General features: G+C 42.2%; 1 protein-coding gene and 1 long non-coding RNA gene across 3 annotated transcripts in view; one reads left to right on the top strand and one right to left on the bottom strand.

The window, feature by feature from the left end:
- Window positions 1-2,050, bottom strand: part of slc6a2 (solute carrier family 6 member 2) — a 179,961-nt gene extending 177,911 nt beyond the window's left edge. Inside the window, exons 1-2 of one of the 2 annotated variants that reach the window (XM_087995914.1) lie at window positions 2,032-2,050; window positions 943-1,259 (exon numbers count right to left, since the gene is read on the bottom strand). In XM_087995914.1, the coding sequence (XP_087852040.1) occupies window positions 943-1,231 (289 nt within the window). In that variant the 5' untranslated portion in view covers window positions 1,232-1,259; window positions 2,032-2,050. The other variant, XM_043707015.2, reaches the window with a different exon arrangement.
- LOC148147340 (uncharacterized) lies at window positions 340-15,143 on the top strand. Its single transcript, XR_015759961.1, has 2 exons — window positions 340-517; window positions 14,552-15,143. It is a non-coding gene; the product is annotated as an uncharacterized LOC148147340 (long non-coding RNA).
- The last annotated feature ends 12,810 nt before the right edge of the window (window positions 15,144-27,953 follow it).

Here is a 27,953-nt window from a genome sequence, read left to right as displayed (position 1 = left end):
TAACCTCCGTTTAGCCCGGGTCAAACCTGCTGTAAAGGAGCTCAGTAAAGTTAAACCCATCATTTCAGTGAAACATCAGATGGACTGAGATTCCCCTTGTTCGCCTTGCCCTCCCTGTCCTGCTCAGGTTGCTCTGTACACCAGAGAACTGCTTCTGTTAAATTCGGACATCTATTCCCAGTACCGGAGGAAAACACAGCATTTGCAAGGAGGCATTTATCAGTAAGGTCAAAACAAAAGGAGTAATCCTTTCCAAAGTAATCTAAAACAAAGAACAGCGGGTGCTAGAGCCCTGAAACACACACAAAAACAAAAGTCTGACAGGATCTGGGAAAACAGAGAGAGGTTCCTTCTCTCTGCCAGGACCTATTCAGTTTCTCCATGCAATCCCAAAGGACCACATTCCATTAGCTCGCTCCTTCCCAGCGAACAGATAACTCAGGAGAATGCGTAGGTTCAGAAAGAAACGGCGGAGACGCCGATCAACCGGGTATTGAGGTGGGCACACGCCTCCTAGGTATGTCTATCAATTTGCTCGGAAGGTTGATCCACGCCTCTCGGCCAGGTAGGGCTGGGGTCTCGATCTTCTAACCCAGAGGGAGTGACATTACCACTGCGTCTCAACCCGCCGCGGTCTCCGCAGCCTGTGGGTCAGGAACTCCCTCAAGTGCGAGTGCAGCCCACAGTGGGCTGCATTAAGATTCACTTATTTTTTAAATATAATGGCCCTTTTTATCCCAATTTACTGCATTCCGTGCTGACTTGAAGGTGACAAGAATTTCCATTTTAAAAAGACAATTCCGCCACCCCCCCCCCCCCCCCCCCCCCACACAAAAAAACAAAAAAGGGGAGCGGCGGTGCGAACCTTTAATCTCAAAGTGAAAGCGGGCGGTGTGTGTGTTTGGGTGAGGGGTGGAGGGGGTCTTGGAAAGTCTCACTTACCACCTCCGTTCTTGTAACAGAGAAAAGGGAACCTCCACACGTTGGCCAGGTCCACGGCAAAGCCGATGACAGAGAGTAGGAAGTCGATCTTCTTGCCCCAGGTCTCCCTGTCAGGCTCAGCGGCGGTGAAGGGGGGCGCGGTGCTGATGATGGTAGTGTTGGTGTACTGCAGCCCATTGTGCTCCTTCACCAACACCAACTCCGTGTCCTTCGCCTCCACGCTGTTGTACTCCTTCATGGGAGCAACAGATGCCAGCTTGCGATCAGGCAGGATTTGCTTATTCATCATTCCTCGCGGGAGAAAACGTGGGGATGCTCTGAGAGGGGGGGAAACCAAAATAAAAACACGCACATGCAACACAACCCAGTCCGCCCCCTCCCCTCAGAATGAAAGCCCCCTCCACGGCAATGACAGTCCCGCCGGCAGCTCCTCGCTGATGGAGCCACGCTCCAAGTTCCTTAGTGGCAGCCGGCCGTACAGGCAGAAAACAACGTGAAAACAGTTGCTTTATTACTTAATAGAGGCATCCTGCTAATCTATGGCCGTGGCTCCTTTACAATAACAACGGGCCGGACTAAGCAGTTCCCATCCAGGGACCCGGGAGCAAAGAAAGTCTCTTGCTTGCGGTCGAAGTTTGAGAGATACTGAGAGGCGGCCGATGTTCAATGTCAGCTTTTAAATCAGCCTCCACTCGCTTCACGTGGTCCGAAGTCTGTCTTTTTTGCCAAACAGTGCCACCACTTGACTTCTGCATGTCCTGAACCCACCTCAATGTGAGTCCAGTCCCTGCAGACTGCATGTTCTGTGTTCCCCTCCACCCATAAACACCCCCTGTTCAAACTAAAACCCCCTGTTCACTCATGATTTAACCTGCTTGTCTTTGCCAGGAATAATCTAATTCACGTTTCTAAAAAAAAACCTACAGCCACGCGTAGCCATCTCTGATACCTGTTTGTACAACCTCCAGTTGGAGTCATCTTTGTCTGTCGGAAATCATTTATGGCTTAATTTTCCAGAAACCTCATAACAATCTTTTGGTCTCTGGCTGCTCGAAGTGTTTCACTTTTCTGCGGAAACGTTTAGTTCACCTGCAGTCTATTTCGACCCAAATCTAGCCCCATTTGAAATGACAGCGAGCGAGAATCTTCTCTCTGACCTGGGTCCGCTCCAGTGAAGTTTTAACAAGAGTCCCTTCGTGCCCCACAGCCGGCGTTAAACCTGCCTTCACTGGCTCTGCTTTCAACATTACAGAGAGTGACACACGGAGCAGGTTCACGCCAGTCTTTGAGAGAGAGAGAGAGATGGTGTCAGAAACAGATCAATTCTCTCCCAGGAACTTCGAGCCTCTAAACAGATCAAAGCTCAGCAATTCGCCGTGTCAGAGAACAGATGTTGATTCAAATCATTCAGCTCCCCTAACACAATTCATCTGATATATTTCTGAAAAATCAGACTAACAGCTAACACGCTGCGACTAAGCACCAAGATTCTCATCTGGAATGTTTCCTGCGCCGTGTACCTTGAAAGTAAGGTTAAACGGTTCCGAACGCCCTCAATTTTTCCGACTCCACAAATATATTGCCCCATTTTGTATTTTGCTGAAATGCATTCAATACCGTTTCTATCTCGGAATAAATGCAAACATTAAAAAGGAACACCGGGACTGGAGTAGACCAATGAGCCTCCAGAGTCTGCCCCATCTCATAGCCGTGTTCCCGACCATCCCTTTAACCATTGATGTCGAGGTGTTTTTGTTCATTACAAGGTACGGTAATCCTGTATGTCCGAGTGTGCCCGCAGTCTGCATGCAAGCAAAAGCTTCGCTTCTCTTGTTGGACTTTAGACATTGCTTTTCAGCTTTCTGATAAGATATGAACCTGGAAAAGGCACGAGTTTTTTTTTAAAAGCTATTTTTCTAATCAACCTGGTCAGAGGTGTCAATACTCACCTCTGGAGCAGGTGGGACTTGAACCTAAGTCCCTCAGGGTAGGGACACTACCACTGTACCGCAACACGACATAGTTCAATGTTGAAAATCTATTGCACGTGTCTTTGGCTATGATGAAGGGCTATTTGGGATTAAAGTCTTTCTTTAATTGTTAATAGTGGATTATCACAAATTTGACACTAAAATTTAATCAGTGTCATGACACAGACCTGCTTTCACTATGTGAATTATATAAAAAGATGGTGATTTAGATTCGATTACCTACAGTGTGGAAATAGGCCCTTTCACCCAACTGAAGAGTAACCCATTCAGACCCATTTTCCTTACACTGTGGGCAATTTAGCATGGCCAATTCACTTGACCTGCACATCTTTGGACTGTGGGAGGAAAGCAGAGCACCCAGAGGAAACCCACACAGACACGGGGAGAATGTGCAAACTCCACACAGTTGCCCAAGGCTGGAATTGAACCTGGGTCCCTGGTGCTGTGAGGCAGCAGTGCTAACCACTGAGCCATCATGCCACCCCCAGCAGGTGGTGATAGTCTCTAAACAGATTCAACATTCAATTCAAAGATTATTTTAAAAGCAGAACTTATTTATGTAATCTAGAATCAGATCAGCAGGTCAGTAAAAAAAAGTGTATCACCACAGAATCTTTACAGCCATTGAGCCCATCAAGTTCACACTAACCCCTCCCCTCCTGAGCGCCCCATCAAGACCTACTGCCCCCTACCCTATCATGCTGCATTGCCCATGGCTGATCCACCTAGCCTGCAGTTCCCTGGATTCAACAAGGACAAATTTAGCATGGCCAATCCACCTAACCTGTGCATCGTTGGACTGTGGGAGGAAACTGGAGCACCCGGAGAAAACCCGCACAGACACTGGGAGAATGTCCATATGGAGCTTACACAGTCACCCAAGACTGGATTCAAACCAGGGACCTGGCACTGACAGGCAGTAGTACTACTCACTGAGCCACTGTCTTTGAGTTTGAAGTATAAGAAAAGCTTGGATAGGCTGGGACATTTTTCTAGGCAGAAGTGGGTACTGCAGATGCTGGAGATTAGAGTCAAGATTAGAGTGGTGCTGGAAAAGCACAGCAGGTCAGGCAGCATCCGAGGAGCAGGAAAATTGATATTTTGGGCAAAAGCCCTTCATCACGAGAGGAGACTGAGGGGTGATCTTATAGCAGTTTATAAAATCATGACAGGCGTAGATAGGGTGAACAATCAAAATGTGGGGGGGAGTCCAAAGCCAGAGGGCAGAGGTTTAAGACGAGAATGCAAAAGATTTAAAAGGGACCCAAGGGGGAATTTCTTCACACAGAGGGTGGTGTTATATGGAACGAGCTGCCAGGAGAAGTGGGAGAGGAGAGTACAGTTACAACAAATAGAAGACATTTGGATAGGTACATGGACAGGAAAGGTTTAAAGGGATATGGGCCAAATACAGAAACGTAGGACTAGTTCGGTTTAGGAAACCTGGTCAGCATGAGTGAGTTGGGACAGAGAGCTTGTTTCCATGCTGTATTACAATCTGTAACATTTCACTCAGGCATGAAAACCACTGACTAAATTTTAATGTTATCAAAAAGTCTGTGGAACAGTGTTCTCCGGAAACATTAAGAATATGTTTGACAGTTACCATATGCTCACTTGGGATACTTTTATTCTCACCTATTTTGATTCCAACTCTCCCTTCTTGATAGTGTTGATTCCTCATAAGGGGTTATTGGCAGATGTGTCTGACTGTCCTGAGTATTTTATTTTGCAGTATTGGGTTTTGACAAAGTATTCTATGATGGGGATATTGAAGTCAAATCCAGTATCACATACAGAGCATGAGAACAGTGACACCAGGCAGTTTATTTTTCTCCCTAGCCCCCAGTTCAAGGCCAAGTGTAACACATCTATCATGGTGCTGATTGAAAGTAGCTAGCTGAGCTGAGGATGGAGATTGGATTAAAATTTGATTGGATCTGCATTGCTCATCAGGTCTGAGAACCTTGTCTTTTTTTTAAATGTATTTATTAGCAATTTTTTTTAACTTTACAAACATATAAAATTATTGAAAAAATACAATCAATAATAAATATCAGTATAATAAAAAGAAAAAAAATACAAATTACAATACAACTACTGTCTACTAACTACTAACCTACCCTATAATACAAAACAAATCCTAACACTGTGCAAAGCAACACCAATAAATAAGTAAATAACTTATTGATCAAAAAGAGAAAGAAAAGCAAAAAAAACCAAAAAAAAATACAGAATACAGAACAGCTATGCTTGGTGCAAAGCTCCCAAATAAAGGAACAGGAGCATTGTATATATACCCGTATTAACTCAGGTGACCCCAGTCCTCCAGGGCCCAGGGCTCGACAAACCTAAACATCCTGGTTGAACAAATGCCCTAATTAAGATAACTGACAAATCTATATCCAAATAACTCAAGTAGGGCTGCCATGTCTTATAAAAATGGTCTGTTGTGTGGTGCACCATGTTTGTGAAAAAGTCCAAGGGAATGTGCTCCATAATTAATTTCTGCAATCCCAGCAAGCCTGATGGGTTCTCAGACACCCAGTTCATCAGAACTTTCTTCTGTGCTCAGTATGCAAGAATATTAAATAGTTTCTTCCCATGACCGTCTAAAGATGGTAAATTCGGTAGACCTAAGAGGAGAGATATCGGGTCTACTTTGACTTCAGTCCTCAATACCCTCCCTATCTCTCCCGCCACAGCGCTCCAATAAACATGGAGCCTGTGGCATGTTAATAATAGGTTAATAAGAGGGCACTTTGTCTGGGAGACCTCAATATCCAGCCATATTGAGTTTGGATATGTCAATCGCAGACAAAGGACAGCAGGGAACCCAATTAATACCTCCTGATGTTTGGGAAATCAACTCCTCACCCTCCTTGAGGCAACTGCAATTTAGTAAGTTTGAAGAGGGGCCGCCCACGATGCCAGACAAAGGAGCCAAACCACCCCATAAGCTTCCGCAGCGTTGACCTGGGAAACATTGTAGGGAGCATACACATGGGATAAAGCAAACAAGGAAGAACATTCACTTTAATGAGAGATATTTGGCCCAGCCAGGAAATTGGAAGAGCCTCCCATCTCTGGAGATCTCGCCTAATATTGTCGAGCAAGTGAGCAAAGTTAGTCCGAAATAACAGATCAAACTTGGGGGTAATAAAAATGCCTAGATACCGGAACCCTGCCTGTGACCATTTAAAAGGGAACGTGGGGTCACCTTCAACTTCTGGCACATCTTTAAGGTTCCCCAAAGGCATAGTCTCCGATTTTGAAAAGTTGATCTTATATCCTGAAATAGCCCCAAATGAATTGATACATTGTATCAAATGGGGTACGGAGGTCATCGGGTTCGATAAAAACCGAAGGACATCACCCGCACACAGTGTAATCTTGTGAGCCCTCGATCCCACTTCCGGAGCGGTTATGTGAGTGTTCTGACGAATGGCCTCTGCCAGCGGCTCTTTCACCAACGTAAACAACAATGGTGAGAGGGAGCAGCCTTGCCGACTACCCCTACCAATCCTAAAATTCCAAGACTTCACCCCATTGGTGATGACCACGGCCAGAGGGTGGCTATATAAAACCTCCAGCCACTTCGCAAAGACCCCACAAAACCCAAAGTGTTCTAAGACATAAAAAAGATACGGCCATTCCACCTGGTCAAATGCTTTCTCTGCATCTAAGGAAATCACTAACCCCTGAATCGATTGTTGCTGACAAACTTGGACCATATTCAGCAACCTTCTAATATTATTAGAGGACCTACAGCCCCTTATAAAGCCTGACTGGTCTTCTTTAATAATATAGGGCAACACCTTTTCCAATCTCAGCACCAGGATCTTGGACAAAATCTTGAAGTCTGAATTTAATAGAGAAATAGGCCTGCATGAGGCACAAACCTCAGGAACCTTCCCCTTCTTAAGAATTAAGGAAATATTAGCTTTTCTCAAAGATGGTGGTAGGCATTCATGCATATAGGACTGATTGTACATCTCCAACATCAGCCCTGACAGAATCCCTATAAATTCCTTATAAAACTCACCTGGGAGACCATCAGGGCCAGGTGCTTTCCCACTCTGAAGTTGCTTAGTCACCACCTGTATTTCCTGAACTGTCAAGGGGGCATTAATGAGAGAGGCCCATTCCAAGGTTACCCCTGGGAGGTCCAGGTTCTTAAAAAAGGTCTCCATTTTAGCCCTCCAGTCCTCACAACCTTCAGACCGATACAATTCAGAGTAAAAGGTACCAAAAAGCCTCATTAATCTTTTTAGCATCATATGTAAGGACCCCAGCGCTGTCTCTGATTGCAGTAATGGATTGGGGAGCACGCTTTTTCCTAGTCAGGTATGCTAAATACTTCCTTGACCTATCCCCATATTTGAACAGCCTTTGTCTAGCAAAAGCAAGTTCTTTCTTTGCATTTTGTGTCAGTATTGAATTCAAGGCAGCCCGGAGGGCCGTGATCCGCTGTAGCTTAGTCACCGAACCCTGCGCAAAATATGCTGCCTCGGCGGCTTTCAACCACGTCTCAAGTCGACTCTGCTGTTCCTCCTTCTGTCGTTTCCAGCTAGCCAAATAGGAAATAGCTAATCCCCTATCAAAGGCCTTAGCGGTCTCCCATAGCATAGATGGACTACTAGCCGTGCCTGAGTTGATAGTCAAGAGTTCCTGAATCTCCTTCAAAAAGTATTCCACAAATTTGGAATCCTTAAGGAGAAAGGTTCCAAACACCAGTGCTGCAAACCTAGCCCTTTACTCTTGGCCTTAACCTGCATGATCAGACATAGCTATATTCCCAACTTTACAACCCATAATTGAATCCAGAAGGATCAAAGGAGCCAGGAAAAGATCAATTCTCATGTGACATTTGTGTGGGTTTGAAAAAAAAGGTGAAGTCCCTGCCGGTAGGGTGAAGACATCTCCAAATATCCATCAGCCCCAACTCCTCGCATAAGTCAACCACCTGCTTGGCCTGCGAAGAAATAGTTGGGGGCCCACAAGGCATCCTGTCCACTGTCGGATCCAAAAGACAATTAAACCCCCTCCCCCCACCATAATAATGTGCCGTGTTCCAAAAGCACTCAACTTAGAGAAAGCACTAATCAAAAATTTGAGTGAAAGCGCCGGAGGACAGTAGACATTTAAAATGCCATCTTCCTCCCCATGTATCAGGGCTTTAAGTATCACAAACCATCCCTGCTCATCCTTCACCTGCTCTAATAATGTGAACGGAAGATTTTTCTGGATAAGTACCGCCACTCCCCTACTTTTAGTCGTAAAGGATGAAAAGAATACCTGGTCATAACTCCCCTGTTGTAATTTCAGGTGTTCCCCATCATCAAGATGGGTTTCCTGCAACAAAGTGATATCAACCCTTTCCCTCTTAAGGCTAGAAAGCACTTTTTTCCTTTTAAAGGCAAATGACTTCCCTTGATGTTCCACGTGCACCATTTAATAAGACACTTAGCCATATCCCCTTTCAGATATCCTTGAACCCCTGGGAGGGAGAACCCTGCTTATAAAGCACCAAGCACAAGTAAATAAAGACTCATAGAGTTGAAGAAGTATATATACAAAATCTACTCTATCATAACTATAAACAACTATTATTACCAAAAAACCACAAAGAAAACCAACTATAAAACCTTGAATGAAAGACTCTTCCCCCTGCCCATAGCGGGCACACCCTACCCATCCCCTCCTTCATAGCTCCTTCAAATCCAGACTGTGCCCCAGCCTTAGGCCAGAAAAAAAACAAGGAGATGATCCTAAAATCAACAGAAAAAATACAAAGTCAGGATGAACACTCCACCCATCCCTGGCTTCATGTCACCCGTACTTGTGACTAAAAGAGAATAGAACAAACAAAGAAAAGGGAGAGAGACAACAAAGAACATCCACAAAATTTCCCATCAGAAAATCCAGTTATTAAAAAAAGGGAACTTCTTCCAAGTATTTTTTTTCCTCTCTTCCAAAAACGAAATTATTAGGGAGATAGAAAGGAATAAAAAAGGAAGGGAAAACATGGGGAAAGAAGGAAGAGAGAACAAACATTAACCGTATTCATTAGGCCAGTCTGACTAATTTAAAATGTCTACAAAGTTTTTAGCTTTATCTACCGAGTCAAATGTATAAACTGAGTCCTCATGGCCTAAACAAGGTACTGCGGGGTATCTCATGGAGTACTGGATGCCAGGTTCCTCAGCCTCTTTTTAACTTCATTGAAGGACTTCCTCTTTCGAATTAAAGCTGCTGAGGAATCTTGGAAAAACATGATTTTTGACCCCTTGTACAGCAGTGCCTATGGATCCTTACCCAGTAATCTAGAAGCTTTTATCACCTTTTGCTTGTCCTTATCTGGGTGGAAGTGCACTGGGACCGAGCGGGGGCGCTGCATTGTAACCCGAGAAGCCCTTTCAATCAGCAGCCTGCTGGACACCAAGTGAAGGCCCAAAATCTTCAGCAGCCAGCTTTCAAAGAAGCTGACTGGCTGCTCACCTTTCTCGCTTTCAGGGAGCCCGAAAATTCGGAGATTTATCCTCCAACTTTGATTTTCAAGGTCATTGATATAGTCTCTCAAGGCCCGCACCTCTTGCTCCAGCACCTGGATCCGACTGGATGAGGACTCCATCACAGCGTCTGAGGCCTTAGTTTGACCCTCCACCTCCTCCAGCTGCTCCCCGAGCCCTGGATCTCCTGCTCGTGCTTCTGCAGCATGGATGCGATAGGTTGGACCTGGGCACAAATCTCCCCATGGATCTCCTCAATCGCAGCCCCAACTTTCAAGGTAAGTCTCTCCATCGCCACAGCCAATTCCTGAGAGTCTGTCAGGTCCCCGGGGGTTCAGGAGAGGCTGCTGTTGCTGCTGTCTCTGGTGTTGTAGGTGCTGCAGGGGAGTGATCCTCCCTGCTGCTGTTTGCTTGCTCCCTTTCCCTTTGGCATCCTTCCCACTCCCAAATATTAACAAATATGTGTTCTGTAAGGTTTTAAACTAATAATTACACCACATAGGTTGGCCAGGGATGGCAAAAAACATCAGTATGCCTTGGCTGTTAGGCAGAGCTGTGCACAGCAGTTCTACAGAATCGTCGCCACCTTGCAGAGTCCCTCAAGAGCCTTGTCTTTTAAAATCCGGCCCTTAGTGTTTTTAATCATAATTACCAAGTACAACTCATCACAGAATCCCTACAGTACAGATCAAGGCCATTCAGCCCAACATGTCTGCACCAACCACTAAAAGGCCATTCTACCCTTCTCCTGTCCTAGCTCTGTAACTATGCATTAACCATGGCAAATCCACCCAGCCTGCTCATCCCTGAACACCACTGGGCAATTCAGCAAGGCTAACCCACCTAGCCTGCACATCTTTGAAACATGGGAGGAAACTGGAGCATCCAGAGGAAACCCCTACAGACATAGGGAGAATGTCTGTGTGGAGTTTGCACAGTCACCCAAGGCTGGAATCAAACCTGGATCCTTGATGCTGTAATGCAGCAGTGCTAACCACTGAGAACCACTGAGCCACCTTGCCACCAAAGTAGATCGCACATTGCTCACCCAGCACTGATTTGGGAGCAGAGTTACCCTGTAGTATCTATGTTGACATAAAATAGAAATCAGTTTGCTGCAACATGGCCAATATAACTAGTCTAAAAATAAAAAAAAGTGAGGATAAATCCCAGAAGCCACTACCTAGCTGTCTCTTTTGCCAACAATGCAAATGTGAGAGACAGTGTTGTATCGGATTGTTATCCTAAAGTCCTGGCTCATGTTCTGGGGGCACATGTTCAATTTTCACCATGGTAGCTGGTGGAATTTGAATTTAATAAAATTAGAATTACAAGCAGCCCTTAGCAACGGTGACCGTGACTACTGATGAACTTGAAAATCCATCTGGTTCAATAATTAGAAAGGAAGTCTGGCATCCTTAATTCACCTTCTGTGTGGAACAAATTGCCCCTCTGATCCCTTTTAAATCTTTTCCCCTCTACCTTAAACCTATATGCTCTAGTTTTGGACTGCCCTACCTTGGGGAAAAGACATTGGCTATACACCCTATCCATGTCCCTCATGGTTTTATAAACCTCTATAAGGTCACCCCCTAAGTGTCCACTCCAGGGAAAACAGTAAGGTAGGTGAAACAGCTGTGCAAACTATTCAGTTTTAGAGCAAGCAGGGATGGGTATGAAATGCAAGTTTTGCCAAATGCACACATCCTATGAAATATTAATAAAAACGGTATGTCAGTGTATATAAAATCCCTCGACAAAAGTCTGAATCCTAATGTTGACAAAATGAATGGAAGTAGACTCATTAATAATAATTTTATATGGCATCTTTTATGCATTAAACCATTCCAAGATTCTTCACAGAAGCATTATAAAATAAAATTCAACACCAAGCCAGATAAAGGAAATACTGGTGCACTTGACCAAAAGTCTCTAAAAGGGAAAATCTTAAAAGATAGAAGAGGGATCAGAAAGCTAGAGGGGCTTGGGTGAAGAATTCTAGGTCTCTGGACAGTCAATTCCTGTCAGTGGAATAGAAAATCTAATGGAAAGAGCCCAGTGGTAAACTGATGTTCCTGATTATTCAAAGTTATGCGTGCTTGTCATGTGACAATGCCAACTAATGAGTGCAGAGTTAGACCATATTCCAGAAAATCAAGGCAAGGCATCATTCAATATTGCAATCTCACTGTGAAAAGGACATTCAACCCCTAAAAGCATGGCTAAACCTGTGAGAAAGCTTAAATTTTGTGCTTTGGAAGCAAAGACATTGGGCACAAGGATTTCACCTGTGTCAATAGATAAGTGGTCTGATTCAAGCCAAGGTATATTATTGCATTCTGTTTGGTGAGTAGTGACTGATGAAGGTGCAGCAGTTACAATAGCTACAATAGATGATCAGCTTCAAAAGGTTCTCTTCTCCATCTTGATCGAGTATGCACTGTGAAGCAACTTTATTGGAAATGAAACTGGACTGTTTAATAACCTTTTGCCAGAACAATCTAAAGTTTAAATGCGCAATGCTCAAAAATGAAGCAAGGACTGTGTCTTTACAGTGGTCAGTGCCATCATAGATGGCACAAAAAGCTGTTGCTTCCTCTTAAAGCAAAATGCAAAAACCATTTTGCTTTTACACGTCAAACCACTACCCAGGTAATATGAGCCAAACAGAACGACCTCATGTTTGAGGAGTTGATCAGGAAAGTGAACAAAATGCATCAACTTAAAAAAGAAAGACCATGATTGAACTGACCCATGCACTCCAACAATGCAGGCTTCAAGAGCAGTAAGCTTATGCTTTTGTCTCTAAGCACCACGGCCAAGCTCAAGTCAATTAATCAGGTTAGATTGTCTCAGAATATCGATAAACAAGAGTACAACCCTGACTACTCTAGAGGCTATTTTCATGATGATGGCAAATCAAGAAAAATCGAAAGTCATGCTTGGTTTCAACAGTGTACAATGATAACGGTATGGAGAACAAAGGGAGCAAAGTGAGGCCTACCAACCAACGAAATGACAAGACTCTTTTTCATTCAACTGTAGGAAGCAAACACAAAAATCCCAATAGAGCCAATTATAGAAACTTATGTTGAAATAATGATGCCATTATTTCACAATGGACTGGCAATGAGGTAATCATAGATGGAGTACATACTTGAACTTGAGGAGCCCAATGATTCCAATGGAGTCTGATAAATGTCTGTCTATTTACCTGCCTGTTATAGAGTCATAGAGATGTACAGCACGGACACAGACCCTTCAGTCCAACTCGTCCATGCCGACCAGATATCCCAACCCAATCTAGATTAGATTCCCTACAGTGTGGAAACAGAACCTTCGACCCAACAGGACCACACCAACCCTCCAAAGAGTAACCCAGCCAAACCCTTTTCCCCTCTGACTAATGCACCTAATTGACAATTTTAAGCATAGTCAATTACCTGACCTGCACATCTTTGGACGGTGGGAGGAAACCAGAGCACCCGGAGGAAACCCACGCAGACACGGGGAGAATGTGCAAACTCCACACAGACAGTCACCTGAGGTTGCAATCGAACCCAGGACCCTGATGCTGTGAGGCAACAGTGCTAACCACTGACCCACCGTATCACCTGCCAGCACCTTGTCCATATCCCTCCAAACCCTTCCTATTCATATACCCATCCAGATGCCTTTTAAATATTGCAATTGTACCAGCCTCCACCACTTCCTCTGGCAGCTCATTCCATACATGAACCACCCTCTGAATGAAAAGGTTGCCTCTTAGGTCTCTTTTATATCTTTCCCCTCTCACCTGAACCTATGCCCCCTAGTTCTGGACTCCCCTACTCCAGGCAGTATACCCCTGTCTATATATCCTATCCATGCCCGTCATGATTTTATAAACCTCTATAAGTTCACCCCTCAGCTTCCGACACTCCAGGGAAAACAGCCCCAGCCTATTCAACCTCTCCCTATAGTTCAAATCCTCCAACCCTGGCAACATCCTTGTAAATCTTTTCTGAACCCTTTCAAGTTTCCCAACATCTTTCCAATAGGAAGGAGGCCAGAATTGCATGCAATATTCCAACAGTGGCCTAACTAATGTTCTCACTAGCCAAACCATAAAGACCATCATAATGCTATAGAATTCCACATATTTGTGTCACTGGGTTTTCTTTTCTGACATGGAGCATATTCAAAGGCAAATCAGGTTACCATGTGGATTTCTGTGACACCAAGGCTGCAGAGAGTCTGATTCAGTCTCAGTTATCAGAGGGAGGTAAGAAGTTGGCAGTGATGGAACAGGGTTTGTCATAGGGATCAACCTTCAGTCTTCCACTACTGGATTTTAAAACAAGCAGTCTGACAATTATGTGGCAGTGCAAGGATTAAGAGAAGTGCTAGTAGGGTAGAGCTGGCAGTTGTCAGTGTCCAAGTGAAAATTAGCATTGGTTTCAGATGATGTTGCTGAGAGACAATATGTAGATGGGCGATAGGTACTGGTCTGAGAAGTGAACATGTTGCACGTGCTTTCTCGATACAATTGGATACATAAAAATGGAACTAAAGAAAAGCATTTGCACCCAATTAGATGATAAAGGAGAGGTGTTGAGAGGATAATGATGTGGCCAACTATGTCAAAGATGACCGGCAGCTCAAAGAGTAAAGGAGATGTAGATTATATTTGTTACAGTCATACTAGATATCATTTGTCACTTTGATGAAGTTCATTATGTACAGTGAAAAGAATGGAAATCAAAATGGAGGGATTCCAACATGGATCTCTGGGGAAGCTGGGCTCAGATGTAGAAAGCAACAGCATGTTTAAGAACCTGAGAGAGGGAAAGTGAGAAAGGCTGGAAATGGGATGGCATTTTGTAAGGACAGAAAGGTCAGAGATGTTCTTTCAATTCTAACAAAATAAGATATTCTCTCACCGTAAATACTTGATGAAGTATTTAAATTCACAGTACAATGCATCAAGTAAAGCTTCTGAATTTTAAATCATTACACTTTTTCTTAAAACCAGTGTTGAACACAAATCAGGAAAATGTGGTCACTTAAAAATTTCTCATTGTGGTAGTATCAGACCAAAATAATCTCTTTTTTGCTTTCTCCCAGTCTTTTGAAGTGAAGAGGGTGCCATGGAACCCAAAGGTGCACTGGAAGGATTTACCAGGTGACATTCAACTAACTTGACCAAACCGTGATTGCACCTTCTTTCGCTACTAAAGTAAATCTGTAGTTTTCACATCAGAGATGGGAATGGTGCGAATTGTGTCACAAGAAGAGGCAATAGCCCAGTGGTATTATTGCTGGATTGTTAATCCAGAGATCAAGGAAATGAGGACCTGGATTCAAATCCTGCCATGGCAGATGGTGGAATTTGAATTCAATAAATATCTGGAATTAAGAGTCTAATGAAGACCATGAATCCCTTGCCAATTATTGGGGAAAAACCTATCTAGTTCAATAATATCCTTTAGAGAAGGAAACTGCCCAGCTTACATGTGACTCCACACCCATAGCAATGTGGCTGACTCTTACCTGCCTCTGGGCAATTAGGGACGGACAATAAATGAATCAAAAGAAAACAAGACCTTCATCTCCAAACTTGATACAGGACATTGTACAACCTCACTGTGGAAGCTGCTGGAATTTAGTTTTTGTTTGTCACAGAGATTAAAAAGAAACTATGTTTGGAAAGTCCCAAGCTAGTTCCTAATTCAGTGGTGCATTTATTTTTCTTTGATTTTTTTTCTAAACGAAGCGAGTAATGTTAGTAATAGCGAATTGAATTCTTCCCATCTCATGTCCTGAGCAGCTTTTGAACAACACTATCTCACCATGTTTGCTTGTTTGCAGGAGAGGGGCTCAAAGGGAGGAACAATTTGGACAATCACATTTGTACACACAACAGCTTTTAATGCCTCCAGCCCATGCATTGACAAAATATTTAAATAAGCTTTTAATCACAGGTTCCGATCATCCAGAAAATGTTGTTATATTCATGCAATGCTGGGCTATTCCTGGTATCCATCACTGCTAAATCAGAAGAGAAGGTATTTCAAACTGAAAGGGCCATCTTTCCTGCCACAATCAACTGAAGGGTAAAACAGCAACATATGAAAGAAAATGTCTGCAATCAATGATTTCCCTATCTCTCAGCTGTCTTAGGCAACTCAGTGATAACACAAATATTGCCAACATACAAATTAAGCCTTGGATGTTTCCATTGGTTTCTGTGCTCAATGAAATAGATGGTCACAATGCACCATCTACCTCCTTCCATTCAGCCCCATCCCAGATATACCCTCATCATTGTGACTTTTGTGTTTCCACATTTTGCACATTAACCATTCTGTGTTCCCACTGAGTCAATTTACCATTTTGTGGCAATTTAGGGAAAATGTGGTTAGTTCATGTTAGCAATTAACAGTAGTGAGACTGTACAAACTAATTTCACATAATCCATTCGTGGTCAGCACACAAGGGAGACTCTCTCCTCATCAGGCTGGACTATACTTAATAGACAAGTTACTGACCATCAGGACCAACTAATTGATGATGATGTTCACTCATCATGCAATCAAAGTGTCCCCCTTGGCTTGTTCCAAACAGTTTTATCTTTGAACCAGATTTTATAGGTTCAGGTTCAGCTTTAGGACAAAAATATTGCTGTGTAGTACTGAAACAATGCCAAAGTATTGGAGGTGTCATCTGTAGGTGAAGTCCAAATTCCACCTACCCCTCATGTGAATGTGAAAATAAAAGTTCCATTGACTTATCTTATAAAATATTGATCCCTTAAAATATAAAACTGAAACAGATTAGTTGGTAAATATCTCAACTTTGGAACTTGCAGTGTACAAATTATCTGGCAAGTTTCCTTACATTATGCAGTGACCACACATCAGAATCACTTCACTGCTTATGAAGAACTCAGACATCCCGATATTGAACCAGGGCCTTACGTGACAATCTGTGGTTCCACACAAAGCACTATCCATTTTTTAAGGTTCGCTTTCTCCACTGAACACTAATTATTAGACTGGTTCTTTAAAAGTAAAGATAATTATCCATATGCCCCTCTCTCCAATCTTTCAGAAGTTTATCTTATTCCATTTGTTGACTTTTTAAAAATCAGTGTGAAGCAAACATATTTGCCAATAACCACAACGCAAGTTACTCAAAAAGATCTGAGAAATGACTTTCTGAATGGCATTTTCAACTTGGAGCCAAGCCTATGGAATATCTTGGCATGTAGCAGCAATGGTGCAACAAACAGATAAACAGATAATCATATTATAATATTCTCACATTTGGTAAACCAGGATGTCAAAAACAAGTGCCTTCATTATAAACTTTTAGAGAGTGAAATAAATAATAGCTGTGTTAATAAACTAGTGAAGATAAAGTTAACATTTTTCTAAAGTTCAAAGATGTGAATATTGTTGACAGAAATTGACATTCCACAAACATAAAATTAACTAAGGGCCAACAAGAGTGTTTAATAGCAAATATTAAGTCAGAATCTTGCTGAAGAAATGTTAAAGTTGCATCATGTTGAATGACGTGTAAGGTGTTATAGACGGTCCAACAGCATGAAAATTAATTTCAATTAACTGGATTTTCCATTGACTGCAGACTGGAAATTACATTCCTAAAGTATAAATTCCCTGACAACCACTGCAGGAATCTGGAGAATAATGCAGAAGTTCCGACTCTGCTGTCACGATGGAATAATGAGACTGAAGTTTCACCAAAATCTTGGTCTATACCTTTCCTTGGCCAAGTCGGCCTACTTTTCTCTTAACCCATCTATATCTCCATAATAATGACAGTTTTTCAATAACATAATACCTAGTAGATTTTTTTTCCCTTAAGCAGCAACTTCTTTGATTTATGTTCAATTAATTCTCTTTGAACAAACTGTGAAAGCAGGATCTAGTCACTCCACTTTGAAACACTTGTCAACTTTATGCCATTGTTTTCAAGCATAACTGATCAAATGCGACTAACTCTAACATATTGTGTCTTTATCTTTACTCTCCTTAGGTTTAGCTGTTAAAGATGTTGTTCTTGATGGATGTATTTTGTATTGACATTGCTATTCTGACCATGTAGGCATTTTCTAATTCTGTATCATTGCACAACCATCCATTGTAGGGAATGCTCTATCAAGTTCTTGGCAAGAGTTTTCATACTCTGAAAATTGAATGAAAAATATCTATACAGCAATAGAATGACTGACACATAGCACACAAGATACTTACCTATTGGTACACCAAAAGTAGCACCAACAGACTTAAATATGAATGTCTTGGTGTTACTGTTTGTCAAGCAACATTTAGAAAGTTTGCTGTTGGTTCTTAGCATTAGACTCACACTGACACATTGCAAATTAATCTCAAATTCACCAGCTTAGGCTTTTTTCCTCTAACAGTAAGTGCCTCTGTATTAAATGTGTGGTTCAAGAAATCTTGGTCAGTGACGTGAACATAGCAGCAACGCAAGCGATAAAAGGCTCAAACAATTAACCTGTAACTAAAGAAACAACTGAGAAAACAACCTGACTGATAAAACGTATTTAGTGATCTACGTCTTGGTGTGAAATGTTTCAGCACTACAGGAGGGATCATTTTCCCCAATATGCCTTTAATGTCAGCAAATACTCCAGGATCATGTTATTTTCTTTGCTGCAACAATCGGGAAACTTTGCTCTGCATTACTACATGTTAGCAATATTTCATACCTTTATCATTTCATACATGTAATGAACTGACTAACACCTCAGAGTTTGTACTCTGGAATTATTAGCATTTATTGACCAAGGAAGCTTTACTCCAATCTTCCATCATTTTGAATTCAAAATAGCAACTCCTGATCACACTGGTATGATTTTAAATTCAATCATAAACACCTTTCGGAAGATATTGCAGGCCTTCTACCATTAATGACCAGCTGTGCTTCCACATTAGTAATTGGTTGAAGATTGAACTATTCACTCAATGTGGGATCTTCACAGTTAATAATAAAAAAACAAACTTCTATCCCACTAATCTGGACTAGATTCAAAACAATCACAGTATAGTATGTGACCCATTGCATCACTCACTCCTCTTAAGCTTTTTTTATTTAAGCAATCAAGGCTTTGTGTCAAAAATACATTCAGACGTTTCTATATTCTCCTGACTGAAACAAGACTCCTTCGTAATCTCTAATCATTCAGGTAAGAACAGCAAAATTAAAATGTATCCAATCTAAGAAACTAAACCAAAAGTATGTAATGGTTCTAGACTTCTATGATAAAGAACAGAAAGTGAAATTATTTCCTTTAGTGCTTTTCGTAAACATCTAATGATTATAGATGGCAATAAATGATTTGACATATGGATACAAGAATTATTTGGTTTATTTGCATAGTTTTTTTGCTGATAGAGGGACAGGGGTGACAGAGACAAAATTCCTTTCTAAGGCTGGACTATAGCTAAACAAAAATGTCTAGGAGACCACAAAATAAGTTGATCTGAAAACGCTTTTACTCAAACAAGGGATAAATAATAAAGGAATTGATGCAAAAATCTACAGTCAAGAAATTAAAGGGGCAATGATATAATACTACAGTTTATATTGCCATGGCAATCATGTGTGCCGGTCATTCAATAAGATGTTATTGAATTAGTTACTCAATTACGAGCGTCACATCTACAGAAAGCATAGCCAAAGTCACACTGACCCAAAGTGGAATTATATATTGTCAAATGATTACAGAACTAAATAAATAGCGTAGTTATGATAGATACTGTAAGTTTATTTGCACAATCTTTTAGGGATTGGGCATGTTCCTTTTACAAATAATAGCAGATGGAAGAAATAGAATTAATTGCATAAAACTAGCCCCAGGCTGCCTCATGAAGCAACAAACTAAAACTGTTGAAGTTTGCAAAGTATGATATGTAGTTAACAACCTCCTTTACTACCCTAAATTCAACTATTCACTGCAAAGTCATGTGAGAAATCAATACAGCCATATCAAAAACGTCTAAAGATCCATTATAAGAAATAAACTACTCTGGGAATAAAGGTTGTCACAATCAGATGCATATGGAACATGTTAGCAACACGCAGGATGTTACTTCCCAATAACATCGGCTCATGGCCTCCAAGGAGAGTTCCTAAGCCAGTGGGTGATGTGTTCTGTCAACAGATTGGCCTTTGTCCAGAAAACCCTATTTCAAACCAGCGTCACTCGAAGCGATGGTTTTTTCTCTCTCTATTGAACATACGTGAAATGGTTTGGCCGGTTTTCAAGCCGTGGCCCCTGCAGTCACAAATTGGTGACCTGTGATAGACCGCAGTAATGAAAGAAAGATCACGCTGATTAAAAACCCTTCTGATGAGGGGGGTTACCACAGTTTGATTCGATACCTGCTCAATTACCGGCGTAAGAAACAAAATGTTGCAAAGAGTTAGCAGACCAAACAGCATGTGGTAAGATGGAGAAAGAACACTTGACCTTGGAATAGCGCTTTTAACATCCGGCACGCCACAGGTCCTTAACCTGGCTTTGACATACAAAGCAGCTTGAGAGGCAATGTAGCTGAATGCCCCAATCTTTATTCAGCACAAAACGTAATTTGAAAGCAAAACTAGTCAATTGTCTGGGTGCAAACTCTGCGGCGGGGAGCAGTGGTTGGGGAACAGCACGGTTCCAGTTTGCACCTCTTCAATACAATGAAATATAGGATCCCCTCTCCCTAGGTCAGCACAGGTGGATGGTATATGTTCAAGCAGAGGGCATTGATAACACTGTGATTGCACCCTCACACTAGAAACACTACTGGGGATCAGGGATGGGAAGGCATTCCAAAAAAACTCTTAACGTTGACGTTCTTCTTGGAAGTTAACAGTTTGTCAGCGGGTCACAAATATTTCTCCCGCGGAGGAGGGCTGCCAGCCAACTATTCTGGAGGGATGAGACCAGGCTGGTGTGGAAGTGCATTCACAACAGCGGGAGAAACCAAAATATTGAGGAAAAGACACCCACTCGGCCGGAGCAGATGAATAAAAACAATTTAAAAAGCAAGCAAAGTATTCGCCAGATGAGGCGAGGAAACAAAGGAGTGAATTTTTTGGTCAGTTCTGAAGAACCCCTTATACATTTGCTTGTTCGATATTTTAACTTTTAAACTCGCCAACTATCACCAAAAGTTTCTTTTATTTTTGCACCGGCAATTTATGTCTATGGTTTCTGGATATTGAAGTGTGGGTTGGACTCAAATTGCTAATAACATCAAACAGGCTGTCAAAAAAAAACCTGGGATTAACGTTTAATAATGAAGTCTAAACTGTTCAACAGCTTCCCAAAACTTCACTGCATTTAATTAAAAACCTCCATCGTCTAAAGTGCACAATATTTTCAGAATGCGCTTGGATTACAAATTTGAAAAAGCAACCATTTCGCAGTAAGAGCAACCTTTTATTTTAAAACAATGTTTTTCTAACTTATCCCGAGAAAAAGCCTTGCAGGTTTCAAAGCTGGGAACGCTGATTATTACTCAGATAGCACCGGTTTCCTTTACATTGTCAAACTCGCTGTTTTGCGAAGAACGAGCAAAGCAGAAAAACTAGGAATATTTCGATTTATTGCGCCAGGATTAGGGACATCATACTTCAAACCACAACTGAAATGATAACCTCGAGTGCCGGGGAGCTCTTACATTTCCCGCGTTCACAAACCGAATTATTCTTGAAAACCCCTCAATGGCTTTTGACATATCCAAGTCCTTTCTACTCTCCCTGCTAATTGGACTTGAATCTGAACGTTTCATAATCAATTTCCCAGCTACATTTCAGGATCAAATGCAAATATAACGCGACTTCTAATTGACAATATTTACAAATCACCCATAACTTTAATATAATTTTACAAAGAATACATATCAAAATAAAGTCATAATTTTGTCTCGGCTCGGGCCTGGTTAAATTAAACATTTTGCTCTCTCTTAGCGAGAGACGTTGACTAGACATATCCCCTGAGGCCCAGCTGAAATTGATATACCAGCATTTCAAATGGCACGGGGGAGGAAGCACGTTTATTTTAAAAAATTGATCATTAGTAACCTGATCAGTGCAGATTAAATCAAACATACGGATACTTTATTTTCAGTCGAAAACTTAAACATAGTCTTGTGCCACAGATATTATGTCGTTCAAATCCCAAAGGTGTGTCATGAAGTTGATGAAAAATATTTAGAACAATTTGGAGTTTACAATACTTCTCCTTTCAAGATGAAGGATAGTGAATAATAAAATCTCTAACTTTCATAAGCACGCAAGTACCAGTTTCTGACCTCTCCAAACAGTTCACAGTTGTAGTTTCAGGTCAGAACAGTTAGAACATAGAACATAGAACAATACAGCACAGAACAGGCCCTTCGGCCCATGATGTTGTGCTGAACATTTGTCCTAGCTTAAGCACCTATCCATGTACCTATCCAATTGCCGCTTAAAGGTCACCAATGACTCTGACTCTGCCACTCCCACAGGCAGCGCTTTCCATGCCCCCACCACTCTCTGGGTAAAGAACCTACTCCTGACATCCCCCCTATACATTCCACCCTTCACCTTAAATTTATGTCACCTTGTAACACTCTGTTGTACCAGGGGAAAAAGTCTCTGACTGTCTACTCTATCTATTCCTCTGATCATCTTATAAACCTCTATCAAGTCACCCCTCATCCTTCGCCGTTCCAATGAGAAAAGGCCTAGCACTCTCAACCTATCCTCGTACGACCTATTCTCCATTCCAAGCAACATCCTGGTAAATCTCCTCTGCACCCTCTCCAAAGTTTCCACATCTTTCCTAAAGTGAGGCGACCAGAACTGCACACAGTACTCCAAATGTGGACTTACCAAGGTCCTGTATAGCTGCAACATCACTTCACGATTCTTGAATTCAATCCCTCTGCTAATGAATGCTAATACACCATAGGCGTTCTTACAAGCCCTATCCACCTGAGTGGCAACTTTAAAGATCTATGAACATAGACCCCAAGATCCCTCTGCTCCTCCACCTTACTAAGAACCCTACCGTTAACCCTGTATTCCGCATTCTTATTTGTCCTTCCAAAATGGACAACCTCACACTTGACAGGGTTGAACTCCATCTGCCACTCCTCAGCCCAGCTCTGCATCATATCTAAAGTTCTGAAGGAGGGTCACCGGACGTGAAATATTAACTGTGCTTTCTCTCCACAGATACTGCCAGGCCTGCTGAGTTTTCCCAGCAAATTTCTGTTTTTCTCTTGGAGTCTCAGCATCAGCAGTTCTTTGAGGTTTTTTTTGCACAGTTATATTATCGTATTTTCAGTGCTGTACATATGCAAATATAAATTCATATTTACACTTCAGCTTCCATGCAAAATAGTCCATCTCGTAGTGTGTTGTTTTTGTTTCCATTGATTCAGCAATATAATTGTTTCAGCATGCCCTGCTTCTTAATCATAGAACATAGAACATAGAAAAGTACTGAACAGAATAGGCCCTTTAGCCCATGATGTTGTGCTGAGACTTAATCCTAATGTAAAATATAGTAACTTAACCTACGCACCCCTCAACTCACTGCTACCCATGTGCACGCCTAGCAGTCACTTAAATGTGGAAATGTGTTGCTGGAAAAGCGCAGCAGGTCAGGCAGCATCTAGGGAACAGGAGAATCGACGTTTCGGGCATTAGCCCTTCTTCAGGAATGAGGAAAGTTGGTCCAGCAGGCTAAGATAAAAGATAGGGAGGAGGGACTTGGGGGAGGGGCGTCGGAAATGTGATAGGTGGAAAGAGGTCAAGGTGAGGGTGATAGGTCAGACTGAGGTGGGGGCGGAGAGGTCGGGAAGAAGAATGCAGGTTAGGAAGGCGGTGCTGAATTTGATGGATTTGTCTGAGACAGGCTGGGGGGAGGGAAAATGAGGAAACTGGTGAAATCCGAGTTCATCCCTTGTGGTTGGACGGTTCCTAGCCGGAAGATGAGGCGTTCTTCCTCCAACCGTCGTTTCGCTGTGGTCTGACGATGGAGGAGTCCAAAGACCTGCATATCCTTGGTGGAGTGGGAGGGGGAATTGAAATGTTGAGCTACAGGGTGGTTGGGTTGGTTGGTCCGGGTGTCCCAGAGGTGTTCTCTGAAACGCTCCGCAAGTAGGCGGCCTGTCTCCCCAATATAGAGGAGGCCACATCGGGTACAAAGGATGCAATAGATGATATGTGTGGAGGTACAGGTGAATCTGTGGCGGATATGGAAGTTTCCTTTGGGGCCTTGGAGGGAGGTGAGGGGGGAGGTGTGGGCGCAAGTCTTGCACCTCCTGCGGTTGCAGGGGAAGGTGCCGGGAGTGGAGGTTGGGTTGGTGGGGGGTGTGGATCTGACGAGGGAGTCACGGAGGGAGTGGTCTTTACGGAATGCTGATAGGGGAGGGGAGGGAAATATATCCTTGGTGGTGGGGTCCGTTTGGAGGTGGCGGAAATGGCGGCGGATGATGCGCTGTACATGGAGGTTAGTGAGGTGGTAGGTGAGGACCAGTGGGGTTCTGTCCTGGTGGCGGTTGGAGGGGCGGGGTTCAAGGGCGGAGGATCAGGAAGTGGAAGAGATGCGGTGGAGGGCATCGTCGACCACGTCGGGGGGGAAATTGCGGTCCTTGAAGAAGGAGGCCATCTGGGATGTGCGTTTTTGGAACTGGTCCTCCTGGGAGCAGATGCGGCGGAGTCGAAGGAATTGGGAGAATGGGATGGCGTTTTTACAGGGGGCAGGATGGGAGGAGGTGTAGTCCAGGTAGCTGTGGGAGTCGGTTGGTTTGTAGTAGATGTCCGTGTTGATTCGGTCGCCTGAGATAGAAATAGAAAGGTCGAGGAAGGGGAGGGAGGAATCTGAGACTGTCCAGGTGAATTTGAGGTCGGAGTGGAAGGTGTTGGTGAAGTGGATGAACTGTTCCCTGTCCCCAATGACTCTGATTCCACCACCACAGCTGGCAATGCATTCCATGCATTCACAACTCTCTGTGTAAAGAAGCTACCTCTGACGTCTCCTTTATACCTTCCTCCTAATATCTTCAAACCAAAACTTCTCGTACCAGTCAATCCTGCCCTGGGGAAAAGAGGCTTTTCCATGAAGAGTGATTTCGTGTAAACTGTCAGATCTAGATTGAGTAACACTCACCTTGGTGTCAAAATGTTGTGGGTTAAAGTCCCTCTCCAGAAACTTGAACAGAAAAATCAAAGCTGACACTTTAGTGCTGTACTGGGGTGGGAATGAAGTGTTAACCTAAAGGCCTTTCAGCCCTCAGATAGATGTAAACAATTTCCTGATGTCAGTTTGGACCAAGACAGAAGATGTGCTCTAGTGTTCTCAAGAGTTATCTTATCACCAACATCACTACAAATCACCTCATCATCACCATCACATTGCAGTTTGTTCCATACACGTTCCCTACATTACAACTGTGACTACACTTGAAGTAATTTGTGAGTTGCAAAGCATTCTGTGGTGGTGTATTTTAGTTATGAAAGGAGCTGTATAATTGTAAGTATTCCTGTTTCCATTATGTGATGAATGGTCATTTCCATGAGCAAAGTCTTTTATACTAATAAACAAGATGGCAACAGAACCACAGTGAAGCATGTATTCCCCCCTTCGAAAGGATATATTTGTGAATTTATGATAGGGGTTTGGGTTTAAAGATGGTGCTAGAAATTACTTCTTCATTTCCAATTGCATCTAAAAATGCTGGGAGGGAGGAGGAGATAAATCAGAGAGCAAAATTCAGCACATCATGAAACAAAAAAAGACAAGCATTATTGAGAGCTTATTTATTCCCATCTTTTTTGTTGGTTTTAACGTATCCACTCAGTTCATAGATACATTTTGAGCAAAATCAACATTATTGGTAAGTTTCCAAAAGTATTATTCAGCTTTGGGAAAATAAAATTAAGAGGAAGTAACAGGAGTGACTGCATGAAAACTAAGAATGGAATTTCCACATGAGCATGCCTGCAGAGTTAGGCCTGAAAATAAAGAAGAAACTGAATCAACATAGCACCTTCCAAAACGTCATGATGCCCCAAAGCACTGCACAGCTAGTTCTGCAGTTCTGAAATGTAGTCACTGTTGCACTGCGTAAAATACAATAATCTAATTGAATACACCAAACCCTGACACTTAGCAGTGTGATACTGACAAGATCTTTTGGATTTAGTGATGTCTGTTGATTCTGATTGATATTGGCCAAAATCAACTTGCGTCATCGGAGCACCTTGTCAAGATTTGCCCTCTGATGGTAAACATCAGAGCAAGAAAATTCTCAATGAGGAATAACCATATTGGCAAATGGACAGACACTAATATTGAAGGCAAACTAAGTAGATACATTGATCAAATGAATATTGACCTCAAATTTCACTAGTTGAGGCATGACATAATATACCAGTTCAACACATGTCAGTTTGTCTCTCCTTATGGATCATGAGACTTCTAGGGTCTTGGCGTCTTGGTTTCTTAAATCTCATCTTCTGACTCGTGATGTATTGTGATTTTAGCTTAGCTAACAGCTGTAACACAATGGGAGACCTGCAGCTTTAAGACTTCAACTTGTGGATCTTTTTCCAACCCACAACTTTCCAAGGTAGCTTAACTGCTGAAACTACATTCTTCACAGCTGCCTGTTTAGTGTTCCTTTTCTCTGGTGGAATTTTTTTTAAAAGAAAGACTATTTAACATCTAAGGCATTTACTATACTCTGGCACTCCTCCCTATACTGGATCTGTTGAACTCTAATATTATACTCTTAAGGCAATCAACACTAACTAATCCTAATACAAAGTTCTGGCAAAGGTCTTTCAACCCATGACAACCCGTTGACTGGTTGATGTCCTATGCAAATGCTGACATTCTAGCAAGTGCCCTATTCCAACTCTCTCTCCTAATAACTTCCCTCTAGCAGATGTCTTTTATAAATACTAAGTGCAAAAATTGTGATACTGCTGTGTTTAACTATTTTTCACCAATCTGTTCAGGTATGTTATGACACACCTCTACAGCAGGTGACTTGAACCTGGGCCTCTTGATTCCAGAGGCATGGATACTACCACTGTGCCATAAGAACTCAAACTTCACCATCATGGTGAGATTTGAACCCAGTCTTGAAAATATTAGCCTAGTGACCTGGATTATGAGTCCAGGTGGCCATGCCTCCTCCCAAGGGGAATCATATTGTAGATACTTTAAATCAACCTGTTCATGTGTGTAACAATATCTCTCGAGCAAGTGGGACTTGAACTCATGCCTCCTAACTCAGAGGCAGGGGCACTACAATTGTGTTACAAGAACCCTGTGACACACCTGTAGGAGTAGCTCTACAATAACTGATTGCTAGCTATAAAATAATCTAACGATATTGTAACAAATTTACAGTTGAGATTCCTTTACTCTTTCCACGTTATTTGCGAAGATAGCTTTCTACAGTTTAGGCCAAGTACGTACTATTACAACATTTGTAATTCCCAACCAATAGGAAGAGTGCTTCTAGTGTCCCCACAAAAAGTAATCTTAATTGCCTTAGCTCAGAAAATATTCTTGTCAAACCATTCTGCTTTTCTGCCTTAGCTTCTCTTTTAGGTGTTAAGCTATAATTTATATCTATCAGAGAGCCTGGAACATTTATTCTTCAGAACACCTTCTTGGCCAATCAGCATTGTAGCTTTGAATTCTATTTATTGCTCAGCTAGATCTACTGGCACCCAAATGTGCAATATCTCTAAATTCAATTCACTGCATATCCTACCTTAAAACTGCATCACAGAATTTGCATCTTGAAAAGGGTGTCAAATTTAAGACTTCAAATTTTACAAGAAATCCCAAAAATACATGAAAATTAAGAGTTTATTAGTAAACGTATGTACACTACAATTTGATAACTTAAGCTTTCTTAGTTAGACAAATGTGCCAATGAGAGGACATATCATAGCTATTGCTTTTACCTGGGGCTACATGCTTTCAGTGAACTTTACCATATGGCCCCCAGTTGACGTTAACTGAAATGGTGAAGAGGATTCAGTTTGATACTTGCTTTATAACAGGACAAATGCAAAGCCTATTTGAAGTCATGATGTTGAGGTGTCAGTGTTGCACTGGGGTGGACAAAATCAAAAATCACATGACACCAGGTTATAGTCCAAAAAATAAACCTGTTGCACTATAACACAGTGTCAGGGTCTCCATTCCTGATGAAGGGCTTTTGCCCGAAACATCGATCTTCCTGCTCCTCGGATGCTGTCTGACCTGCTGTGCTTTTCCAGCACCATTCTAATCTAAACTCTGGTTTCCAGCATCTGCAGTCCTCACTTCTGCCTATAACAGTGTCATGTGATTTTTGTCTTTGAAGTAAAACTGCTTTGAGTTTCAAGACATATCTATGTTCTAGTTTATCTTAGTTCTATACTAAAGTGCTTTAAAGAGAAATAGTTACTTCCTTTTATAGTA

Source organism: Chiloscyllium plagiosum, unplaced genomic scaffold (assembly GCF_037043375.1).
Source record: "Chiloscyllium plagiosum isolate Xiang-an unplaced genomic scaffold, Cpla_swu_hap1 HiC_scaffold_17, whole genome shotgun sequence".
Classification (NCBI taxonomy): domain Eukaryota; kingdom Metazoa; phylum Chordata; class Chondrichthyes; order Orectolobiformes; family Hemiscylliidae; genus Chiloscyllium; species Chiloscyllium plagiosum.
This window is presented reverse-complemented; position numbering and strand designations above follow the sequence as displayed.